This window comes from Archocentrus centrarchus, chromosome 7 (genome assembly GCF_007364275.1).
Source record: "Archocentrus centrarchus isolate MPI-CPG fArcCen1 chromosome 7, fArcCen1, whole genome shotgun sequence".
Taxonomy (NCBI): domain Eukaryota; kingdom Metazoa; phylum Chordata; class Actinopteri; order Cichliformes; family Cichlidae; genus Archocentrus; species Archocentrus centrarchus.
In genome coordinates, this window is record NC_044352.1 from 35412872 (window position 1) to 35439061 (window position 26190).

A 26190-nucleotide genomic window follows, 5' to 3' on the forward strand; every position below is an offset into this window, starting at 1 on the left:
TAAAAGTTAAAGTTAGAGTTAAAAATATCAATATATGGATGATGGAAGTAAACTGTTCTTGAACAGTTCTAATGGAATGTGGTTTTTTGTTCTCTAATAGCCAATTCTGGGGAGAACAGTTAAAAAAAAACAAAGAAGTCGACCTGACAGAGTAAAGCAGTTTTTCTCTCATGGGTGATTCTATACATACAATTCTTATGTCCCAGCTACCACTATAATTAAGTGAATTTAGATAATGCTTAAAAATAATTGCCCATATAAGTGTGTTTCAAGATGGCTGCCAACACTTTGCTGAAAATTCAAGCCTGCATGTCAAAGTGTCCTTGGATTGAGCCATTGAAGACCACAGCATGTGATTCAATTCATTTCCGACCTCTTCAAACCCTTTAGTGCAGTTTGTGTTCAGTGGATGAGGACATTGTCGTCCTGAAGGATGGATAGAACTGTTTCACTGAGGGTTTTGAATCATTCCTCTTACGTCTTACAGTATTTTCAAATTCTTCTCAACTTCTGACTAAAGGATACATTTATTAATGGAGATAATCTGTGATGGCGCTTAAAGGGATGCAAAATATCTGTCATAGATATTTTAGGCCCCGTTTACACAAGAACGATCCAGTGGAAACGCAAGAAACGTTGAAAACACTGTAGTTCCTGTTGCCAGGCCACAAGATGGCGCTGTGTATAGGAGTCGCAGTGATAGTGTGCATGTGCCAGTACCCTCATTTTCAAAAAGTAGTGTTTTCGGCATTTACACGGCGATGAAGGCCGGAGTGTTTCAAAAACGCTCCAATCTGGAACCCGTTTTTAAATTGTATCATTTTCAGAGACTTGGAAACACCGTTCTTGTGTACACGGGATGCCAAAATGCATCAAAATGTTACCGTTTTCACCCCAACACATTCTCATTTAAACAGGGCCTTAGTTAGCTGCTGTTCAAGCATTTCGATACCCTGTTCAGAGATTCCCATTGAGTTCCTCTGCTGGTTATAGGTTTAGGCCCCATTTTTATGTTTTCAGTGGAAACGGTGTCGTTTTGCCGTTTTCGAAAAGTAGCACGTTCACATGGAGACGTTTCAGAAACGATCTCTGTTTACACAGAAACGCAAGACGCTAAAAACGCTGCAGTTCCTATTGGGTGTAGGAGCTGCAACCATAGTGCGCACGTGCAGTTGCCCCTGTTTCCAAAAAGCAGCGTTTTCACTCCGTTCTCATGTTAACAGGAGGCTGAAACGCATCAAAACGTAGCTGTTTTCATCTGAAAACACTGTCATGTAAACAGGGCTTAATAATCACTACTGTTGCTGTTATCAGCAGGGAAATTTACATTTCAATAGACAAACATTGTTAAAGGAAATGAAGCTTTTTCTCTTGTTGGTAACAGAATGAGACAGTGCAGCAGTGAAGGTGCTGCCTGGTGGCAGTTACATGAGCCCTGCCTTCTCCACCTCCCCCAAGTCAGACCACAGCTATCTTTAGCCAGGACAGTGGGGCAATGGGTGCTAGGTTTATGGCCACATCCCGGCCCAATGTGGCCTGCACTAACTGTCGGGACAAGTGAGGGTTTGGCATGGCAGAAGCTCAAGCAGGAGAGGAACTGAAACTGGGGGGAGGAAGGATGGAGGGAGAGAGGGAGCACTGCCTAAACAGATGAGGGGTTTGAGCGGCTCTCAGTGTGCTTTCACATTTACTGTCTCACCGGGGTCAAAACGAATTCCCTATGGAGTCATTTTAAAATGTCCCATCAATGATGTGGTATTACCATTTTCATAGCTGTCAAAGGTCTACAGCTGCACACAGCTATACTGAAAAAGCCACTTTTATAATGTTCCTGGACTTGAAGTGGAATCCAGTAACAGAACCTTACTCTGTCTTCACCGGAGGCCCGTACTGCGAAGCACGATTTAAGGCTTAGCAAGGTAACGTCAAGTTTTCGGTGTTACCAATGTGGTTAATTTTTGTGCTAATATTTCTGCAGATTTAACCTGCTCTGGAGCAGGCTGTGTTCAAGATAGGAGATCAACGCAAATCCAGTACAAAGCCCCCATCTGCCGATGGGGTCTATAGTTTTCTGAGAACATCTAAAGTCTTTGTCTGGAACTGAATCGAGATCAAGAAGCAATGTAACTTTAATCCTTTCCCATTATTAACAGCAAGCAAATTTAAAGCCATTTAAAGCCATTTTATTGTTATAGGGACACTGTAAGCTGCCCTAAATTAACAATATTAGTAATTACTAGAATATTTGTTTATGTTATCCATGCATTTTCAAATTGACTGTTTTACAAAAAAGCAGAAAGAAACAGTAAAGTAAATGATTATTTTTTGGATTAAGAGGCCAAATTTCAGTTATTTACTTGATTCCTGAACAGAAAAATCTGTTTCGGTGGTTGAATAATATTCTTGATTAATTTGTGACTTCTCAGAGAAGGCTAGCGTGTCGGCTTAAATTTGAGTATAAAATGTGAATTCAGTCATTTTTCATTTTAAACGGTGTTTTGACAGTTTTCTAAAATGTTTGGATTTTCTTGTTTTTATGACGGGTGATGTAATACATTTATTAAGCACTAAGAATGCTCTATAATCTGATCCATGATCAGTAATTAGTGGACATAAGTGGGCGGATAGTTGAAAAGTATTATTAGTTATTACTTCTTTTTAGTTTTTTAAGCTTGTTGTGGATGTGTAAACTGGCTAACTGCAGCAGTAGGCTAACTTCACGAGACAGTAATAATAGTCTTTCAGCATAATCTTATTTTCTTGCATTTTGTTAGACTTTTTCATGGTTCCCTTGTTTTCAAGGGTGGCAGGGCAGGTAATTGAATTTTAATATCAGGTATAATTTTGGCTTTTATGAAAACAGAATAACCAGGTCAAAATGTTTACTTTTAGCATTCATTTTTGATACAAAATGCATGAAGTGCACCAGATTCCTTTGCACCTCCCTAAAAGCTCAAACTCACGCACCGCTTCATGCCCCTCAGTCCACGGTGAAAGATTTTACAAGATGCTTCGAGGTGAAGAAAAACTCCAAAAGTTTCTGTGTGTTGAACCTGTGGAAGAATTAGCAGTGGCTGCCTGTAGATGCCTTTTTCTGATTGCTAAGAGTCTCTCATCCAGTCCTGCAGCATTTGGCTGTCAGCTCTGACTCTCAGTGGTTTGCACTGTGGATTGGACTCAGCTTTTCACATTTCTAACCCCTATTTTTGCTCATCAGTTAACACATTTTTTTCTTTCTGACTTAAGACCAAACGCATGTCTATATATGTATATGCCCGTCAAAGTAAACAGCAGAGCTCCATGCGAGCCTTTCTGCTTTAACACCCTGAATGATTTGGCCTCTCACTGTCATGCTGCTGTAAAAAAGCTAAGTGTGATATATATATATATATATATATATATATATATATATATATATATATATATATATATATATATATATATATATATATATATATATATGTATATATATATATATATATATGTATATATGTATATAGTTTGTACATTATGCAGAAACCATAAATTAGCTTTAAAGTGTGCCCCAGATACTTCCACTGTACTTTCATCTATTTTACCATTTCTCTTATTTTACATGCTTACATTACTTAAAAGCCGATCTGAAAGTTTCACTATCACCGAACTGAATAAAAACAATAGAAGAAGAAGGGAAATCCACTGGAACTGTTTTGTGACTTCACAGTGAGTCAGCTGATAGTGGCCCTGCTGCCTTCAGTGAACCTAAGCCTCCTGGGCTTCTGTGCTTAGTCAATGTGGCCAGTAAAGCATGACCTGGTCCCCTAACACCACCCCCTGCACACCAGGCTTCATGTCTCTCTGTCTCTCTCTCCGGCTCTTTCTAAGGAGTCACTTGACAGATGCAGACCCCTGACTACACCGCTGCCAATGACTCCAGTTTTCCCTCCCTTTTTCATCATCCCTTTGTCCCTCTCTCCTCTCTACCCCCCCCCCCCCCCCCCCCCCCCTTATTTATCCCTCAGTTTACTGAACCTTTCCTCTGAAGTTTAACCACACTTTCCAAGTGTCTATCTAGCTGTTTTGTCACTCTTTTGGAAAACACGTTTTTTTTGGCACACTCTGCAGGTCAAACTGAAATGTGCCTGTTCTCTGGTTTTCTTTTAATGGTGGACTTTGTTGTTCTTAAATAGAATTTAGAAGCTTTTACTCTGACTTTATTAAAGCAACCTGCCTGTTTTTGCTGCACTGCATGACCTTTCTTGAGTCAACAAGAACCGTTTTCTGTGTATTAGCTGAAATGTTTGTGCAACAGAGCACTTCACCCACCCCTTACCCCCTCTCCTCCTCTCCCCACGAGTGCGGCTGTTGTCACCTTAGCTCTGGACGCTGAACTCACTTTCTATAATTAGTTTGTCCGTATGGTAAAGCAGCTTCTGCGCTCGCAGTGTCCTACTTTGTGGCTTTCCGTTCTGCAGAGGCTCCTGTTCTACCCTGGTCCGGCCCGGCGTCGTGCCACCAGCACCACAAAAAAGCTGACAGACCCTGTTACTCAGTATGGCTGAGGCATGCAGCGAAGGGGTTAATACCAGTCACTCAGCATGCGGGAGCTGAGTCGGGTGGGCAGGCAGGCAGTGCAGAGGCTGACCTCTGACCCCTCAGGAAAGGAATGTGGAAGCTCTTTCATCCAGGACAGAAACCAAAGACACCCAGGCGGTTGGAAAGAGGCGGTTCAGTTCTGCTTTCAACATTTCTGATTAGGGGAAGTAAGCAAGGTTCCATGTGAATGTGCTGTGTAGTGTTTGTTGTTGCGGCATCTGCCATTTTGGGGGTGAAGTTCCATCCTGCAGCAGTGCATTTGTTACTTTGTTATCATGGTGAGGTGTGATTAGTGTTTGGAAAAGGCTGCAGTTCTGTTCGTGCTGGTGGAAAGCCCTGGTGATGCACTGCTGTGTGATCTCACCAATAACCTACTACCCATGTAGAAGTTTTTGTAGCTGTACAACAAATAGGATGGTCATTACTCATTACTGGGATTCAGGGTAATCATCAGTTCTTTTCATTTTTAATGACTGTTTGATTTAATTGTTTGGCTTAGTGAAAAATGTCCATCCAAAGTTCCCGGAGAGAACGTGTGTGTAAACACACACATGGTGGCTCATACATTTGCACAGCTTTATTTTCAATTCAGTTCAGTTCAATTCAGTCACAACGGTCATACTGAGTCACCTCAAGGTGCTTTATATTATAAAGTAAAGACCCTACAATAATTACAGAGAAAACCCAACAGTCAAAACGACCCCCTATGAGCAGCACTTGGTGACAGTGGGAAGGAAAAACTCCCTTTAACAGGAAGAAACCTCCAGCAGAACCAGGCTCAGGGAGGGGGGCTCATCTGCCAGAGAGAGCCACAGATTAATAATAACTAATGACTAAATGCTGAGTGGTGTATAGCAGCAAAACTAAGGGATGGTTCAGAGTCACCTGATCCAGCCCTAACTATAAGCTTGATCATAAAGGAAAGTTTTAAGCCTAATCTTAAAAATAGAGAGGGTGTCTGTCTCCTGAATCCAAGCTGGAAGCTGGTTCCACTGAAATTTGAGAATTGTTACATTTGTTCTGATGTAGCTGCACTGCTGTATCATAGTATGAATTAAAGTGTGAATGAAAGACATGTACAATAATTTGGTTTTTCTTTCAGTTGCATGCCACACAAAACTGCTGCTGAGCTCTGCTATGCAGTCTAATGCCGCATATACCTGAATACAAAAAAAAAGTCCAGACCATCTTTTATGTTAAAAAAAACAATACAAGGACCTTTTTGTATTTTATAGCCTTTTAAAAGTCAGAAACTTAAATTGTGGACATGTTGAGTTGTCCTGTCATTTGTAATCATTTCAAACAGTGCCGTCCACGACTATCTCTGCTCGACATATTTACAGTGGTTAGATAAACAGCTAGCACTGGTTAGCACTTATGTTCTCTGTGGATGAGAGAATACCAGCTGTAACCCTGGGCTATCAGAATGTGGAACTTTTGTCTCCGTTTTTTAAATTTTGTTCTCTAAAGTCTCGGCAATTTTACCTTAGAGCGTTAAATATATTTATTTTCCTTTTTCTTTAAACCCGTGACCTTTGAGCCACCATTAGTGATTACACTAAGTGCAGCCCTAACCCTGGGCTTTGTCCCTTGATTGCCAATAATTTAGAGAACAGCTTTAAAAAAACATACATTTGCACAACATTGCAGTTGGGTTTTAGGGTCATCACCAATAATAAGTTAGACTTCACAGAGTTAAATTGGAGTGGAATAAAGTAGCGTTTATATTGTTGTTTTTATCCGAGGGAATCGATCTGTTCCATGCTCGTATCTTTTCTCGTGGGACTGGTGAACTAGTACACCATCCATTAGAACTAAACCAGTAACACCAAATCAAATGTGTGTCCTCTTACTTGTTATGCAGGAAACACTTGATGCACACATGTTCATACCATTTTCTCTTTCCTAGAGCTGAAACAGGAGCCCTAGTGAGTGCATCAGATGATTTAAAATCCTGAAGGAAATGTGAGAAGAACACAGTGTAACCTGTTGTACCACCTCATCCAAAGGTTGGGATGCTGTGTAAAAGGGGATCTTCGTTCTGCTGCTTCCTTTAAGGTTCACCACAGCAGATCATCTGCCTCCATCTCACCCTGTCCCTAGCATCCTCCTCTGTCACACCAACCTTCCTTCGCTACATCCACGAATTTTCACCGCGGTCTTCCTCTTTTCCCCCTGCATGGCAGCTCCATATTCGATACCCTTTGTCCAGTATATCACTGTTCCTCCTCTGCACATGTCCAGACCATCTTAACCTCGCCCCTCTAACTTTGCCCCCAAACTGCTCAACCTGAGCTGTCCCTCTGATTTACTCATTTGTGAAAATCTTCAGCTCTGCCTCCTCCAGCTCCATCTCCTGTCTCTTTGTTAGTGCCACTGTCTCCAAACCATACATCATCACTGCTGTTTTGTAAATCTTCCCTTTCACTTTTGCTTCTATCCTGCTGTCAGAAATCATCCCTGGCACTGATCTCCACCCACCACACCCTGCCTGCACAGTCTTCATCACCTCTCTTGTGCACTGGCCATTGTTTCGAATGGTTGACGTGGGTTATTTAAACTCATCTGCAGATACAGCCACTTAGGACTGCTGCCCCCATCTGCCTGTCAGCCACTTCCCAGTCTCTGGGAGTGCCTCCTCCTTCCCCTGGGGTATATCTACTTTCCACTGTTAACACACCCCTTTCACTCAATTGCAGAGTGTCGCCAGGTGATGCCACTTTCTTTGACTTTTATCATTTCCAAATATTTTGATAGCATTTCATGCTGAAATATTTTCACCTGCTGAAATATGGTCATTACAAAGTCTTCAGCAAGTAAACTAGATGGATAAACATGTAGTCACTCTGACCTTTCACACATGTTCCACTGCAAATCGCCCAAACTGTTCCCAGCAAACAATACATAACAACTGCAGCTGACTGCAGTTTGGCTGTTTGCAGTTCCTGTGGAGAGCACGCGTGTTCATAAACACATCCTGCAGCAAAGTCTGCGCAAAGCTGTCATCCCCCACCAGCTCCACGACCGGTCCGTGCTGCTGTCCAGTGTCAGCTCTGCATGACAGTATTGTCTTCCACCTGCAGACAGGTGACTGTCAGTATGCTGCTTAAACACGGCATTAGCATTAAAATGGACCCTGCTGACCACACTCGCCAATATAAAAGCAATTTTAAAGAAAAAATATTCTTGCATTCAGACTTCCTCATACTAGAGATCCAAAAGCAGATGTGGAGGTTATTTTGAGACTCCTAATTTTTTATATATTGTTTGCTGGGTTGTTACTTGTACAGACTTCTGTTAGATTTACGAGTATGACCTGCTTTTTTTTCTGTGATGAATTTTGCTTAAACTTTGATATTGTGCAGAAATCTTGAGCCACCCATCATTTCTTCATATTCGGTTCAGGAGAAGCCAGATTTTCATCCACTGCAGTGTTTAAATTGCTCTCCAGACCTTATGAAGGTCTTTCAAAGTTGGTCTTTGGACATTGGCTGTTTTCTTAAGTGATCTGGAAAGTGCCTGATTGACAGCAGCTTTTTCAACAGGACAGTGATCCCAGTCACACTGCTAATGCATTGAAAGCATACCTGGATAGAAAAACACAGTTGAACACTATCAAACAAGAGAGTTTTTTAACCTTATAAACTGCATTTGGATGTTTGCACACTACTGTATAATTAGTGAACAATGCTAATTAAAGCGTATTAGACCGGTGTTAAATTGTTATGATGGATGAACATTAAAAACGACAGCGTTTCCACTGAAAACATTCTCGTGTAAACGGGGCCTCGGTTTCACAGCCCTGATGTGTTTGTGCCAGTTTAACATCACAGTGTCACAACTTCATGAGTAAAAAAAGGCCCATTGTTAATGATGTTAATGTTATTAATTAATAGTTACTAGTATTAGTGAATGCCTGCTGTAAAAAAAACTTGTTTTTGCAATAGAAAACAAAGATAATGAAGTAAAACTACTGCTTTTTCCCCCCATTGTTTCTGATCTCTCTGGAGAAGCAGTCTAACTGAACTCTGTGTCATTAGAAGATGACTTGTCATCATTTGTCCTCACAAGTTCTGCATTGGGTTATTTCTGTAACTTGAGAATGTGGATCCTCTTCATTGTACTGCAGCTGCTCATCTATGTTCATGGCTTTGTTTGTGTGTTTGCCAGTTTATGTGTGTAGTGTGTTTGTGGTGATGCTGCGTGCAGAGCAGAGGGGTAGGGTAGGGCGACACGGCATGGTTCAGGCCAGGAATGTGCGGTGTGGGTAGGCTGTACAATAGAACCTGGCTCCCTGAGGGTGGTCAAATGGATGGGTGTTACACACACACACACACACACACACACACACACACACACACACACCCCCGCACCCTCCCTGCTGGGTGATGAGCACCACATAACACTACAGCTGTCAGGTCCTCTTCACCACCACTGTAAACACGTGTATTATGAGGACACATCGAGGCACATGTACACACTGCGACACACACTGAGCACACAGGTGTGTGTTCACAGCGCTCTTGCGTACATGTTTCAGGATCCTAGTGTGGAGATCTGACTGTGAATACTTCAAATAAAACACTCATTTACTAACAGCGCATACACACAAATCTGTGTGTAAATTGTACAAACAGTTATCAATACTTTGGTTTGTGACTTTGTTCATATGTTACGAACAAGTGTAGAAGGTCCTCTGACCATGTGTATGAATGAATGCAGGCCTGGCTGTCTTAGGAAACCAAAGCACACGTCTTTAAAATGAATAACTACTACTAATAATAATTATTATTTCCTTTTGGTAGTTATTTACAGTTTTCCAAAACACCATAGACCACAAAATGTTCAGAATTACCATCATATCAAAAAAAAAAAAAATACAAAATTAAATTCCATGTTTTAAAAAAAACACATGCTAAAAGGTTAAAGCTTACACCTTTCCATTCAGTTTATCGACAGACTGCACAACCAAGTTCCTGCAAAATGACAGTAAAGGATATTCTGTCCTGCCTCCCTCCCTGAGCCTGGTTCTGCTGGAGGTTTCTTCCTGTTAAAGGGAGTTTTTCCTTCCCACTGTCACCAAGTGCTGCTCATAGGGGGTCGTTTTGACTGTTGGGTTTTCTCTGTATTATTGTTGGGTCTTTACCCACAATACAAAGCACCTTGAGGCAACTGTTTGTTGTGATTTGGTGCTGTATAAATAAAATTGAATTGATTTGAACTGAATTGAATTTTCCTTTCTTAAGAATGACTTCTTGACTTCCATTGAGACCATTTCTGCTGAGGCTTCGGCAACCAGTCGATGGACCAGCTGAAGGGCCGCATGCATCTGCCAGGTCCTGTGTCAGGTCTTTGCTGGATTTTTTCCTGTTTCTCAAGGACATGAGTTTCACATACTGTTCTTCTGCTGTAGATAGCGTATTTAGGCCTGACACTTCTTCTTTTGCACTCCGCCTGTCCAGTATTTTACCTGCCAAGCTGTGTTATCTTTTTCTGTTTCCATATTTTTTGTAAATGAAAATGCCTCAAAGTACAATTTAAAGTTGGTTGTTTGCTAAGTTGTCAGTTATGTGCAGACACAACGCAGGTTCATAACTTGAGTTAAGTGCCATTTCTATGTTTGAATGTTTCATATCTCAGTGTTAAGTGGCTTTAAAAAATTCCACTGATCATGGTCGGTACGAGGACTGGACTGAAAGTGAATGAAAAAGCAGCCAAAGAAAAACTCTGGATTTGTCAGTTTTGTCACAACTGAAATGCAGTTTAAGGTGGAAAAGACATAAACAAATATTTTGTCACATGTTTAGTCAACATCAGCAGAACGTGTATGAATTTTGGCACAAATGAGATAAAAGCCCATAAACATCTGTTCAGCCAGTGTTCTTGTAAACATGCTCAAAGCACATTCCAGCACATTAGCTTTCTTAACTCATCAACGACTCGCACAGAACAGACACCACTACATTTGGAGTTTCACATGCATGTACACACTTCGTCCTGCCGCATATGCATGTGTTTGTCCAGGGGCGGCTGTGGTTCAAGAGGCAGAGCAGGTCATCTATTGACCAAAAGGTTGGTGGTTAGATCCCTGGCTGCTCCAGTCTGCATGACAAAAGTATCCTTGGGCAAGATACTGAACCTGGAGTTGCTCCCGATGCACTTACTGGAGTGTGACTGTGTCAGACAGAAAGCACTTAGATGTAGAAAAAGTGCTTGTGTGAATGGGTGAATGAGACATGTATAAAGTGTTATATAAGAACCAGTCCAGTTTACTGCACTCACATACACTCTCTGTTCACATGTCTGGAGCGCGGAGCGTGTCTGACACTGAGATCAGTAAAGTGTCCAACCTTGGACTTGTTGTGTTCACAGAGGTTACTGAGGATAAATAAGTGAGAGAGCGAGTTCTCAGAAGCCCAAGTTACATAGATGGTGCTGGTTTTCATTAGGTTTGACTTCAGAGTTCATGGTCATTCATCACTGTCATTATCAGGAATTTACTGAATTCAGAGTGACAGTTAGCGCAGGTTTTTGGAAACCTGAGTTTGTGGCGTAAACACCCCCCCCCCCACACACACACACACACACACACACACACACAGCTTCTATCACCCATACTCTCTCTTTTTTTTTTTTTTTTTACCACAGTGGTGGTTCTGTGTTTTCCAAAGGCTTACAGGAGCTTTATCCATGCTCGTAAAAGGTACATACATGTACACATGCACACACAAAGCTGGCTTTGTGCGCTGCTCTGTCATCTTCAGACACACATGATGAAGGATGGAGCTATGTGATTGCATTTATCCTTTGCACAAGTACAAGTCCTTCGGCTGTGATGGCAATCGTCATTCACAAAATGGTTTTTTGCTGATCCTCTGCAGTTTTTGTCAGACTTATCATTCAGCTCCCCCTAGTGAGCTCAAAGGAAGCTTGCTTTCAAAGTAGATTATGATTCAAGTCAGACCTGTTGAATAGTGGGGATGGTTCACTTTTGACTTGATTGGATGGTGATGTTCGGTTTGTCATGAGACTGTGAGACTGCACTGACCTTTGTATTTATTTAGGCTTTTTTGCTCTCTCTTCCACAGGACAGTAAAGATGCAGAGCAGTATTTCCCACTCACCACCAACCATAGCTGTTGGGACTGGGTGAGGAGGAAGAAGCACCAGAGTAACAGAAGGAAAGAAGGGTTTTGACTAACAGGTAAAAGAAGGTCTTATAAGAAATGTTGCCACAAGCTTCCAGGTAGTTGGTATCAAAGCATGTATGTTGTGTCTCACTCCAGGTTTTGGGTTTACCTCGATGTTTTCTGTGGCTCATTGGCCCTTTCTGTGATCAGATCTGTGCTGTCCTCTTTTTCAACAACCCCCCTGACCTGCAACTTCCCAAGTTGAGCCTGGGAGGCAGGGGAGCTATAAGTGAATTTTCATGGCAGCGGCACTCTAGGGCTGCCATGGCAGCTGCTGCCGCCGATGCCTCACACCGTATTACCGCACTGACGCCGGAGGAAGAGGGACGACGGACTGCTGCCAAGCTGTTTGGGAGCGCCGCCCCGCTGCCCCTGACAGACAGAGAGAGAGAGCGAGAGAGGGTGAAAGAAAGAGAGAGGGAAGAAGTAGGAGAAGAGGTGGGGAGAGCGAGTGGGAACGAGTGTTTGGTGTGCGGGGCCCTGTTCGCCTCACTGGAGAAGCTCCGGCTCCACGCCTTGAGTCACACAGGAGAGAAACCCTTCCACTGCTCACAGCCACACTGTCCCAAGGCCTTCAGCTCCAAATACAAACTCTTCAGGTATGGAGCATTGATTACATTATTCAGCTCTCATTCTTTTAAATACAGTGTGACACACGGCTTCCTGCATGAGCCCCTTTATAATTCCAATTCCAACTGTTTTAAACTGGAAAAAAGAAGTAACTTGAAATAACATAATCAGGTCTGTCTTTAGAGCTACTATAATCAGTATTTTTATGAATACACTAACCTACTTAAATGTATAAGATGTTCCTTAAACTAATAAACCCACAGAGAATTCCCACATCATCAGATCTGTGGAGCAGCTCGTTGTTTTTCATTGGTTCGGTTTCGCAGCTCATCACACCTACATGGAAAACAACTGGAAAAAATCTGAATAAAGAAGCTAAGAATATCACAATCAAACTAAGCGAAAATTTATATATAGAAAGTAGAATAACATAGAACTTCTTTGGTAAATTACATCAATGCTCTATTTAAGTAAAGAACTTGAGTGAATGCTCCTATCCATTTGCCCCACTCTCAGACAGATACAGACACAAAGGAAATACGTCATTTTTCATTTGTCTGATGAGAGTTTTGACTAAAAGTTATGGTGGTCTGAAGTTTGGGGATGGCTTGGGTGACAGAGAGTAAATTTTCCTACTGACTGTTAACAAAGGACTTCATCACTTTTCTTCTTTACCTGACATAAGCATGCATTAGCCTAATTTAGTAGCAGGACAGTCAAAAAAAACACAGTGACATCTTGAAAGATTGATATGATTTCAACATGTAGGAAACTGTAAAATACTGTAAAACTTCTCACCTGCTGCTTCATTTTGACATTTGATACATTTCACAATCACAGACGTAGCATGCATATTTATATATCTGTATCAGCTTTATAAGGTGATGAACTTGTTTCCAGCCCTAAGTGGCCCAAAACTCAATTATAGGTGACTAAACTCGCCCAGATGCCAGTTTGTCTGATGAATCAGAGCAACTGGTTCCAAAGTCCATTCTGGTTCTGCCTGTAAACCACTGTGACTCATTTATACTGGGGGTTTGACTGAAAGAATGCATACCTCACTTCCAAGTGCATAACAAGCATAACAATCAAATGTGGGATGTGCAACTTCCCCTTCCATTCACAATCTCCACTTTTTGCAGGCATATGGCCACACACTCTCCACAGAAGACCCATCAGTGCTCATTTTGTGAGAAAATGTTCCACCGCAAAGACCACCTGAAGAACCACCTGCAGACCCATGACCCCAACAAAGAGGCCTTCAAGTGCGAGGAGTGTGGGAAGCACTACAACACCAAGCTGGGATACAAGCGCCATGTGGCCATGCACTCCGCCACAGCGGGGGATCTCACCTGTAAAGTGTGCATGCAGAGCTACGAGAGCACGCCTGTTCTCCTGGAGCACCTTAAGAGCCACTCTGGGAAGTCCTCAGCTGGTGCCAAGGAGAAAAAACACCCATGCGACCACTGTGACCGTCGTTTCTACACGCGGAAGGATGTGAGACGACACATGGTGGTCCACACGGGCCGAAAGGACTTCCTGTGCCAGTACTGTGCTCAGCGCTTTGGCAGGAAAGACCATCTGACGCGCCATGTGAAGAAGAGCCACTCGCAGGAGCTGCTGAAGATCAAGACAGAGCCTCCGGATATGTTAGGTCTTTTAGCTACAGGGTCTCCACCCTGCTCTGTGAAGGAGGAGCTCAGCCCCATGATGTGTGGCATGGGGCCCAACAAAGACCCCATGATGGGCAAACCATTCCCTAGTGGGGCACATTTTCCAATGGGCATGTACAACCCCCACCATCTCCAGGCCATGTCGAATTCTGGGGTGGGTCACCCACACCCGTCCCTGATGCCCAGCTCCTTGTCTGCAGCTATGGGCATGGGTTGTCACATGGAATCTCCTGGATCTCTTCACCCACACTCCCATCATCATCACCATCACCACCACCATCACCATCACCACCATTCCCCTCCACTGCCCCCCCACCATCAGCCTCCGGCTCCCCAGCAGCAGCACCAGCCCCAGCCAGCGCCCAAGTACCAGCTGGGATCTACCTCATACCTGCTGGACAAGCCCTTGAAAGTGGAGATGGAGAGCTTCCTCATGGATCTGCAGAGTGGCTTGCCAGGCCCAGTTCCCTCTGCAGAACCCCACGCTGCTGCCTCATCCCCCAAGGATGGACTGGAGCCCGCCACGGGCCTGGCGGATGAGCTTTGCGGGGATCCCCTCCTGTCTAAGAGCCCTGCGGTGATCGCTGAGTCTCTGTGTGCTGCTAACATGGACTTCTCCCACCTGCTGGGTTTCCTGCCCATCAACCTGCCTCCCTACAGTGCTCCAATGAGCACTGGAGGGCTAGTCATGGGATACACCTCATCTGCGACCTCCTCGACTTCTTCCTCTTCCTCTTCGTCGTCTCTGCATGCTGCTGAGCCCCATGCTGCAGCAGTTGCAGCGGCAGCAGCCGCTGCTGTCGCCACAACACCTCTTACCTCTTTGCAACCGCAACCTCAGGAGCAGCAGAGCTCCAGCGGGGGTCTGGGCCTTGGATCTCTGCACCCTCTCCCACCAGTGTTCAGCTCCAGCCTTAGCACCACCACACTGCCTCGCTTCCACCAGGCCTTCCAGTGAGAGCGCCAGCACCTGCCCAGCAGGAACGGCCTTCACACCAGGCTCAGCTCAGCACAGATGTTTCGGGCTAATCAAAAAGTTAGAGAATTAGAATTTAAAAAAAAAAAAAAAAGAACATTTAGAAGCCTTAAATGAAAGTGCGCACAAAAGCTTTTGATTGAGCCTTAAAAGGAAGTTGAACCCCTTTAAGCAAAAAGGAAAAGGTGAGAAAAGAAGTTGAAGCAGCTTTTATTTTGGGCTTTTTTCCTTATCCTATAGTTGTAACCGTGTATTAACCCATGTTTTTTTGTTTGTTTGTTTGTTTTATTTCCATTTACTTTTATTCCCCTTCCATCCCCTTTTTAGTGTTATAGAACGCAGGATCAGTGGGCCAAAAGGCATGGTACTGCATACTTTCTAAAGTAATACTATAAAAAAAAATCAAAGATAACTTTTAGATGATCTGTCTTGTTGTGACCCAGAAAAAAAATATAGTTTGAAGTGGATATTTTTTGTTTTACTTTATTTTTCTTTACCAAATGTAAGAACATGGTAGAATGCGTCTGATCTTTTTTGAACCACCCGTGCTTACAGCCTCGACTGTCAGGATCGATATGGAGAGAAGAGAAATCGACTTTATGTTCTGCTCAGAGATGCTTTGGCAGCGAAAGTGACCCCAGCCTCTAAAAAAGTGCTTTTCAAACAGGAAAAAACAAAACAAAAAACATAATAAAAAAGAAAAAAACAACAAAAAAACACACAAAAGCCCCCAAAACAAAGCAAAAAACTGATGTGCTCCTAGAGTCAGCTCAGTTTGAATGATAGTTAACTTAGTTAAAAACAGACTCTAATCATGTGATAGATGAGAGATCTGTTTGCTGCCAAACACACATTTTTAAAGAAAGCAAAAGAAAAAGAAAGAAATGTGTGATTCATGTTGGCTTCTTTTTTTAAGTGTTTCTCAAGAGGAGCACTTTCTCTTAGCAGAAGGCACTTCACCTTTTGTCTCCTCCCTCCCTGTGACTAGAGGTTTTCTCTGCCTGAGACGGCGTCCTCCTCACTCGGCCGGAGGACCGTCCTTCTTTCACCCATCTTCCCCTAAGAGTTCCCGTCATAGCGATATAGCTGTTTGCAGCTGTTTCCCAGCTGTGCCACATATCTATGAAAATTATCTCTATTTTCGAAATATATTGCAACCACATCTTTAGGCGGTCTTTTTAAAAGATGCATCATCTTGGTAATGATGAACCCTGACATATGTGAATGGCAAAAAAAAAAAAAAAAAAAGCAGAAGCGTTTAGAGTGACAGATGAGGAAAAATGTGTTGAAGAATGTTATTGCAGTGTACGAAATATCTCAAAAATATTATAATGGCTTTTATCTCAATAAGGTGTATTTTTGGTAGACGTATTACAACTAAATGATAATGTTTTTGATGTCTGGCAAGTTTACATGTGTGTGTATATCTTACATTTTTGATCAAACAAATGGATGAAGTATTAGCTTTTTCCCTTAAGCTTTCTGTCATATCCAGTCTTTACATGTACTTGAGTTAGTTTAGAAGAATCGGAGCTATGGATAGGAAACACATATAGAAGGCTGTTAGCAAGTTAGCAACACGCCACGATTTGGTTGTGTCGTTGGGATGTTGATATTGAAGGCCTATGAAACTCTGACTATAGACCTTTATCCAGTGGTGTGTGTGTGTGTGTCTGTCTTTCTATCTATACAGACACACACAGAGTGGACTGTAAACTCACAGGCCACTTTATTAGGTACACCTTGCTTACATTGGCTTTTGTATTCAGAACTGCATTAATTCTTTATAGTATAGATGCAACTAAGTGCTGGAAACACTTCTCACAGTTTTTGGTCCATATTGCTATGATCGCATCACACAGATTTAGTTGTCTGCGCCTCGCATTCCACGACATCCCAAAGGTGATTTGTGACACAGAAGCATGATTTGTGAAGCAGCCGTCAGACGACGGGCACACTGTGGTCATAAAGAGCAACAATACCTGATGCTCAGTTGGTGTTAAAGGGCCCAAAGTGTGCCAAGAAAACACCCCCCACACATCACACCACCAGCAGCAGTCTGAACTGTTGAAATAAGGCAGGAGATAAGGAGACAAGGATGGATGGGTGAAAAATGCTGATTGTACCATTTCCCAGCAGAAATCAGGGCTTATTAGAACAGGCAGTGTTTTTGGTGAGCCGTGCAAATCCTAGCCTCAGTTTCCTGTTACTAGCTGGCAGGAGTGGCGCCTGCTGGTGTCTTTTGCTTCGTGGATTGTAAGTTCAGAGATCCATACCTTGGTTGTAACAAGTATAATGTACCACATTCAGTCACCTTTCTTCCTCAGTCTCATGCTTAGTTTGACAGGTTGTCTTGACCATGTCTACATGCCTGAGTGAGTTTCTGCCATCTGATTGGCTGATTAGATATTTGCATTAACAGAGCAGGTGTACCTGATAAAGTAGCCAGTGAGTGTGTTTCACTGTGCACATGCGTTTATAATGAGGTGTAGCAACTCTGTAACCAAGACCAAAATTGCAAATGTCAGTCTGCATCGTGGTTCGGTCGTCCCGTGCCGTGCCTAACCCATGAGGATCTGTTAATGCACAGTTACAGTGATGAAAGCTGTTATAGAGGTTCTTAGAGTTAAATCTTTATCAGGATTGGATCGTGATAAAGTTAGCACGCCTGTGGTAAGAAGATATTTTCCTTCTTTTTATGTTTTTCATCCCCTGAAAAAGAAAGAAAAGAACTGTGGCCAAAAAACCCAAGATATGAACTAAACTGTGGCCTTGAAGAATTGTTACACCTCTAGCGTACATATCAAACCGCTCCGCTGTGATAAACTCCCATTAAACTTCAATCCAGGATCAGTTGTCTTAGATGTCTCGAAGTTTGAACCATTCATTTCTAGTCCTTAAAAACCGAAGCCCAAAGTTAGACAGGTGCTTCTTACCTTTGAGGAAAATTCCATTTAATCTAATCTGGTGTCGCTCCCATTAATGTAATCATTGTGCCTGGATGGGTCTGCTGGGTCTGCGCTCTCTTCCTCTTTCTGTGTGAAGATTCTGGAAATGGTGTGAATCGGGGGAAAGCATGAGCTCTGCTGGGTTTTCTTTTTTTTTTTTTAACTAATTTTACAAAAAAGTCAGTTTGGACTTTTTTTTTTTTTAAGCTAAATTTTGCAGCCTCCAAAAAAAAAAAAAAAAAGCAACATCAAATTAACCCTTTGAGGAAAAAAATGTTAAATTGTATTTTTATGTGTTAGAATAATTATTGTCTTTGTGTCCTGATTACCAAGACTTGGGGGAACAGTAATGACATTCTGATAGCACAGGATTGGAATCAACACCAACAGGGACTGAGACCTCGGAGGATTCAGGGGTTCAGTTACACCTGTTGTTAGTTATATTTGTTGAATTATTTTCAAGTGTGCAGCATTTTGGCACTTAAGTTACATTAGCTTAATTTTCTGTTCCAGTTTTTAGAAAGTTAAGAGTGCTTGTTGGCAATATTTACATTATCTGTTAAGAGACAAAGATGTCAGATTTTGTGACATTCTTGCACCGCACAGCGGCAGGAACACTGGTGTTATTAACAGAGTGGGAGTGGGAGTCACCACTCACAGCAGGGGTCTTAGTCAGAGGGGCCTGCTGCTAAACTTTTACAAAGACGGAAAACCACATTACACAATCAAAACACAATTACAACATGACTCAATTAATGATGTGAAGTTAAACGTTTTCAGTTTTCTCCATCGCAGTGGAGCTTAGCTTTTTCACACATGCGTTTCGGGAATTACCTGCAGCGCTCTAGAACATGGGATTGATGTGCAGCTGAATGTTTGGTGCATTTACTGCGAGCAAGTCAGCGTCATGTGTGCGGCCTGCTGCGTCTCCTATCCAGGCACAGTGTGCGCAGTTTGCGTTCCCTCACATAACCCACGTGCTCATTTCCCTGAAACTACAACAGGAGGCTGAAGTGCATCGTTAGCATGACCCACAGAGCAACAACAAATCCAGGTTTACATAAACTGGAATTATCCTCATTGGTCACGAGCCCCAACACTGAACCCTAACACTGTGCTTTGGAGAAAGATTTGTGCTAAAATTTCATGGTTTTTGATGTGTTTCAGTCAGCATCATTATTTCTTTCTCTCTTGATTTGGAGAAGTTTAAAAAAAAAAAAAAAAGAGCTTAGGGTCAGGGTCAAGGTCAGGGTCAGGGTTAGGGTTGTCACCTGTGATGACTTGGACCTCCCAAGGTTAAATGGTCTTTCCGTGGCCTGACCAACACTGACAAACCTGCATGTTCGTCACACATCTTTGCTGGTTCGTTTTGTTGGTAAATCTCATTTCAGTGAAAGAGCACCTGGTCAGTTTACCTTCAGCAGTTTCGCTCGACATGAGTTAAAACAGACACGAACAAACAAACACACAACATAAAGGATGAAAAGTCAAACACGTATTGCTGCTTTTAGCTACAGTTGCAGATGCATGACAACTGTAGACCACTAGAACATTTCATTTTTTTTTTTTTTACTTGCAACATGGACAGCAAGCTGAATACATGCACGAAACAAACCGACAAAGTGTTCATCAGCCCCAGTACCACTCCCTCTCTACTCCTTCTTTCCCTCCTCCTCTTTCAGCTGCTTTGTAGAGTCAAAGGAAAAGGGTCTGAAAATATGGTGAAATATCTGGAGGAAGGCAGTCATCGAATCTCTGCTTTGACATTCAAAGCGAGAGAGCAGACGCAGACTGCAGGACTCTGGGTATTGCTTATACTCATATTTGTTTCGTTTTTGTCATTTGATATATTATTTTCTGTTTGTGTAAAACAGGACCTCGAAAAAAAAAAAAAAACAACACAACACATCACCTCATTTTTATCTTTTTGTTTGGTTTTTTTGTTTTATTTTGTTTTACCAAAACCTCGGGAGAAGAAACTATGTTTTTGCACAATTGCTTGTTACAGAATGCTACAAGTGTTATCCAGTTTTTATCTTTCTTGTTTAATACTGTAGGATATGAAACCCTGACAATGAGCAGCTGATGGACCCTGACGGGGTCAAAGCACCGTCGATACTTTTAGTATGAAGAACACCTTCGGTGGGGTCATCGCCGACCCCGCCGAAGGCTGCAGGCCGAAACTTGTTGGCGAAGGAATAAAGTTGTTCTTCCTGCTACAAGTGTTGCTGGAGCGTCAACCGCTTTAGGCTTTTGCTCTTCTCCACGCACCTTGGAAGAAGGTAGAATTGTGCCAGAAGCCTTTACTCTGTTTGCATTTACAGAGGTAAACCCTGAGAAGCTGAAAAACTCTGACTCAGTGCACTGTCGTAGAAAAGCTTCCCCACACAGTCTGACTGTTTAACTTCATCCCTAAACGCCATCATTGTGGAGTTCAAGTTTTAAACTAAATTGGAGCTTAATTAGCCCCCCCCCAAGTCATTTTTTGATGACTGCTCTCAAACGGTTGATTGATCCTAAATTCATTAGCTGTCAGCACTTTTCTGAGAATTATCATATTAAAGAAAAGGTAAGACTAAAATTTGGTCTTTATTATGATCTCAAAAAAAGGTTGTTTTTAAGAAGAACCCTCTCGGGTTAAGCCAGACTTGTAGCAATCAAATTGAGCGTCTATATTTTTGTAACCAATAGTCATTTAGTCCTAAAAAAAAAAAAAGCTTTTGGCATGCTTTTAGTTTGTCCTCCCCGGGTTTCTGTGAGCTAATCTGAATTCTAGCACTTTCAACCTTTTTAAAAAAGAGTATTTTTCTTTTAAATTTTCAGCTTATATGTTCATATGTTTTAATTTTGTATTGATCCTGTATATGTATGTGCCATTAGTTTGATGTGTAGACTTTATCGACCTTTGTGTATTTCTCTTTTCCAAAAGGATAACAGTATTTTTGATATACCTTTCACTAATATCCTTCTGCCTAAACGCCCTCTGGCCTTTCTACTTTTTCTTGTTTGTTTTTGGGTAACCAGCTTTGCCTTCTCTCACATGAATTCTAATCGAAATCTACAGCCAGGTGCTCGAAGACAGCAGCGACAGCGTATGTGTTTTACGGGGACGGTGACGAGGCTGTTTTCAGCCGCGAGCCGACCGCAGCCTGCCCCTGAAAGCCTGCTGTAACAGAGAGCTGCCATTTTTAGCCCCTGTAACTGAACTAAAACGAAGTCCAGAGCAATCCCACGACATAGCTTTTAAAGCTTACCGTTGTGGTCACAGAACTAGTTGTCCCTGCCAAAAGGAACAATTTTATAAGTCAAATACAGCATTAGCACTGTACTGTTGCAAGAAGCACAGTAGGTAATTGACCCTCAAATATAGATTTAAATTGATGTTACTAAACTCAGTTTGAAGCGTCTGAAAAGAAGAAATGTTTCTTTTTTAGATATTTTCAGCAAACATGTGGTCAATTGACTGGTAGGGAAGTTCATTTATGCCAAGAAGAGAAATAAAAAAAACCCTACATACTAAGTGAAAATAAGACATCATATAAAGTATGATAAAGTAAAGTAGGCATTAAAATTTCTTGTCTGTATCATTCCACACAGGAATGCTGTAAAATTACAGGCTGTGGTCTGTAACAGACCTGGCCTTCCAGCAGGACAAGCTGCATAAACAAATATGATTTACCATCCATAAATATGTGTAGAAACCATTGAAAAAGGACGTATCTGAACTTGTATGAGAATAATCAAATATTCCGCTTTCCTTCAGTATCATGTAAATTTAGTGAGAGCAGGGTACATCCATCAGTATGCTGCAAACAGGAAGTGATAAACATTGATGACAAAACATAAACAAGTGAGACCTGAAAACCTAAAGACAGCCCGGAGCTGCCACGGTGTTACCGTTTTTCTACTGGTTCCCACATCGGTCTGTATGTTAGTGTTGACATGGTTAGTTGAACGTGATCTAATGTAATCAGGCCGGCTTTATATATATATATATATATATATATATATATATATATATATATATATATATATATATATATATATATATTTAAAATATTTTGGTCATGTAAGCAAGCATGAAGTGTAAAGTTACACTGCCTGTATTTGTTTGTTTTGCTGCATACGGTTGGATGTACTAACAGCTGATCTATCCTGATACTGAAGGAAACTGAACCCGTGCTAATTATGGGTTCCAGTTCCTGCCCTAGTCTATTGTAATATGGACTATAAAATCATTTACTTGTAATTATGAGAAAGATTACAAGATAACGTCTTCATTTTTCCAGTGCAATACACCTCTGTACTGCTAATACTTTCAGCTTAATTGTAAATGTAAATTTTGATTCAGTAATTTCAAAGTTTTGTCTTCCTCTGTCATCATTTATGTCATAAGTGAACATTTAATAAACGATGATAATTTAGAATTAAAAAAAAAATTCATTAAAACACCATTTCATAATTTCAATTTACCGTTAGTTAAAAACGTTCTTTTTTGGCAGAAATGAGCTTCTGTAATCTGAGCTGAGCTCAGATCAGTCTGCTTCTGAAACACCTGCGTTGTTGTTCTGCTGCTCGGCTCGGTTGTAGTTCCATTACCTCGACCTGCACCTACTAGGGATGCACTTATCTCATCTTTTCTTCTTGACTGGTAGGTGCAGCGCAGACACATTTTAAGGGAATTTATATATCAGTTTAAACCTGAGAAAACTGATTAGAGTTTTAATAATGCTTTCTCCTTCTTGCCCTCTTTTGTTTCACTCTTAGTAAGAAACTGGGTACTGTCTGGTGCAGGCAACATCCACAAGTAGTTTTATATATTTCTAGCTTAACGGAAGTCTTGGCATTCCAACCTCTTTGTGTATCTTGTTTAGTGACATAGCCCATTTTATCTTTTATCACGTGCTATTACAGCCACCTCTGGAATAATCAAGGTGAAAAAAAAAGGTGAACGAAAATAGAATTTTTGCATCCACTTACACTATTATTATATAGCATCAACTACAGGGAGAGTTCTATTAATGATGTGCTTTGGATAAGACAGAAAATGAGAGGTCTTGCTTTTTTTGTTACATATCTCACATGCAATCAGTTGCTGCAATGTTAAAGTAACAGATTTGTATATTGGTTGATCCAAAGAGATGATGAACACAACAGAACTATTGACTTATTGTACAGTACAGTGTATCTTTGAGTTGTCATGTGTTATGTTGAAATGATTAAAAGACAAACCAGTGGTTTCATAGCCTCATGCTCTTCTTTTTGTTCTTCTGCAAAATATTAAACCCCACTAAAATGTGGCAAAGCATTATTCACATAAGATAAGCTGTGGAGAGCAGGGTGGTGCTTTCCTCTGGCTCTATGTGCTCTATGTATGAACTTGATTATATAAACATATATATATGTTGATCGCGCTCCTGTGAAGAATCTGACATTAAGAAAACACAACTTCAAAAATAGTAATTTTAGTCTAATTTCAGTACTTTGGGATTATTGTTTATTTTATACAGAATTAAGACTACAGTATTGTTTTATTTAAACTAATTAAATACGCCAGGTTTAGAGATAATTTAAAAAACAATAAAAAAATGTATTATCTTAGAGTAAATGGTAAATGGACTAGCTCTTTTCTACTCAGTCAGAGCACTCAAAGCGCTTATACAACATGTTTACATTCACCCATGCACTCACATTCATACAAGCACTTCCATATGTACTAAGCTAAGTGCTTTTAATTAACTAGCATTCACACACATTCATACTCCGACAGGATGGTCGGAGAGCAACTTGGGGTTAAGTATCTTGCCCAAGGATACATTGGCATGTAGCCTGGAGTAGCCAGGAATCGAACCGCTGACCTTCCGATCAGTAGGTGACCTGCTCTACCTACTGAGCTACAGCCACCCCAAAGAGTGAGTTTTGGGTCTCTAGGATCACCTCACATTAACTCAATAAAATACACAATACTGCCAAAAGTATTCACTCATCTGCCTTCACACACATATGAACTTGAATAACCATTTTTAATCCAGAGGGTCAAGGGTCGGCAACCTGTAATCCAGAAAGAGCCATTTGAACCCGGTTTCCACGGAAAACAGAACAGTGAGAGCTGCAAATACTAACAGAAGCTGGTAGCGGCTACCGCGAGTGACGCATGTATTGAGAAACGAAAATTAAAAAAATAGATAAATAAAACGATTTTATTTTAATATTTCAAGATCACAATAATGCTCCAACTTAAAACTACAACAAAAACCGAACTGACAAAAATAAAATGCACTTCAATTGGATACTTATAATTTACTTCCGCGAGCCGCACAGAGGCGCAGATTAAGCCTGAATTATGGTTTATGGGAACCCAAACTGTTCCCACAAAGTTGGGAGCATCAAATTGTCCCAGATGTCTTTAGTAGATTTCCTTTCACTGGAACTAAGGGGCCAAGCCCAACTCCTGAAAAACACCCCCACACCAAATCCACCAAACTTTACACTTGGCACAGTGCAGTCAGACAGGTACCGTTCCCCTGGCATCCTCCAATCCCAGACTCCTCCCTCTGATTGGCAGATGGAGAAGTGTGATTCATCCCTCCAGAGAACACGTTTCCACTGCTCTAGAGTCCAGTGGCGGCGTGCTTTACACCACTGCATCCGACACTTTGCATTGAGCTTGCTGATGTAAGGCTTGGATGCAGCTGCCATGGAAACCCATTCATGAAGCTCTCTACACACTGTTCTTGAGCTGATCTGAAGGTCACATGAAGGTTGGAGGTCTGCAGTGATTGACTCTGCAGAAAGTTGGTGACCTCTGTGCACTATGACCCTCAGCATCCTGACCTCTGTGCACTATGACCCTCAGCATCCTCTGACCCCACTCTGTGATTTTACCTGGCCTTCCACTTCGTGGCTGAGTTGCTGTCATTCCCAATCACTTCCACTTTGTTATAATCCCACTAACAGCTGACTGTGGAATATTTAGTAGCGACTGGACTTGTTGCACAGGTATCATCCTATCACGGTACCACCACTGAGCTCCTGAGAGCGACCCGTTCTTTCACTGATGTTTGTAGGAGCAGTCTGCATGCCTAGGTGCTTGATTTATACACCTGTGGAAGTGACTGGAACACCTGAGTTCACTGATCTGGATGGTGAGTGAAGACTTTCTCTGCTTGCTGTTTCTAGAGGCAGCAATGCTGGTATTTCATTTTAAAGTAACAGACAAACAATAAAAGTTGCAAAATTTGTGTTTGTACCAAATTTCCAAAAGCCGATCGGCATTACTACATGAAGTTGTTTAACACTGATGTTATATAATAGTAAATAAAAGCAAATAAGCAATCAATTATAACTAGACCTGATGCACCAAATGCACTTAAATCCAAAACCTTATTTAAATGGCCTTCACACACATCCATTCTTAATCCAGAGGGTGTAATATGATGTGGGCCCTTTGCAGCTATAACAGCTTCAGCTCTTCTGGGAAGTCTTTCCACAGGTTTAGGAGTGTTTATGGGAACCCAAACTTAAACCTAAAACCTTATTTAAATGGGCAGAAATGAAATTGTAATTACTTTCATTATGTTGTATATTTGAATATCTTTTCTCCATAAGCAGCAAATCTTACCTTAGTAAATGTTGACCTGTGAGTGCAGTCATAGCTGACAGTGTACATTAAAAATGTAGGTGCTAACTCATTTACATTTATTATAGCATTTATTCATTCTGTTAAATATTTTGCAAATATCTTGTTTTGTTTGTAGACGATTCCTCAAGAACAGCAAGTCTCACAAGGGTCCTGGCAAATAAAATAGAGCAATGAGCTTTTGTTTTTACTTGGTATTGGGCTGGAAATGAAGCAGTTAGTATTGCACATCACTACTTTCAGACACGTATATTAAAACAGACAAGTGGTGCAGAGGAACAGCACATTCCTGTTTCTGGAGCGGAACAGCGAGAAGCTACTGCTGTTCTCGGGGGCCTTGTAATTCACAAAAATGAAAACTAGTACGCATTAATCACCATACAAATGAATTGGGCACCATTTTTGACGGTGTGGCCCAGTTCTCCTTAATACATCCACAGCTTTTCACTAAAAACACCCAAAGAGTCCTAGAAACACAAGACAAGCTTAATGTCCAATCCAAAGCTCGTAGACTGGGAATCTGAGCTGGTAGAATCAGCACGTCAGCATCGATTTCCTTCCTTCTTCAAGTCCATCCAACACGTTCACTTCATGAAATCTCCTTTTTTTTTTTTTTGTGA

At 41.5% G+C, this 26190-nt stretch overlaps 1 protein-coding gene across 1 annotated transcript in view; it reads left to right on the forward strand.

Moving 5' to 3' along the window:
- Positions 1-14965, forward strand: part of plagl2 (pleiomorphic adenoma gene-like 2) — a 53363-nt gene extending 38398 nt beyond the window's left edge. The window contains exons 2-4 of the mRNA XM_030733910.1: positions 11664-11778; positions 11861-12363; positions 13477-14965. Coding sequence (XP_030589770.1) covers positions 12029-12363; positions 13477-14965 — 1824 coding nt within the window. The 5' untranslated portion in view covers positions 11664-11778; positions 11861-12028. The remainder of the gene's footprint in view (positions 1-11663; positions 11779-11860; positions 12364-13476) is intronic.
- The last annotated feature ends 11225 nt before the right edge of the window (positions 14966-26190 follow it).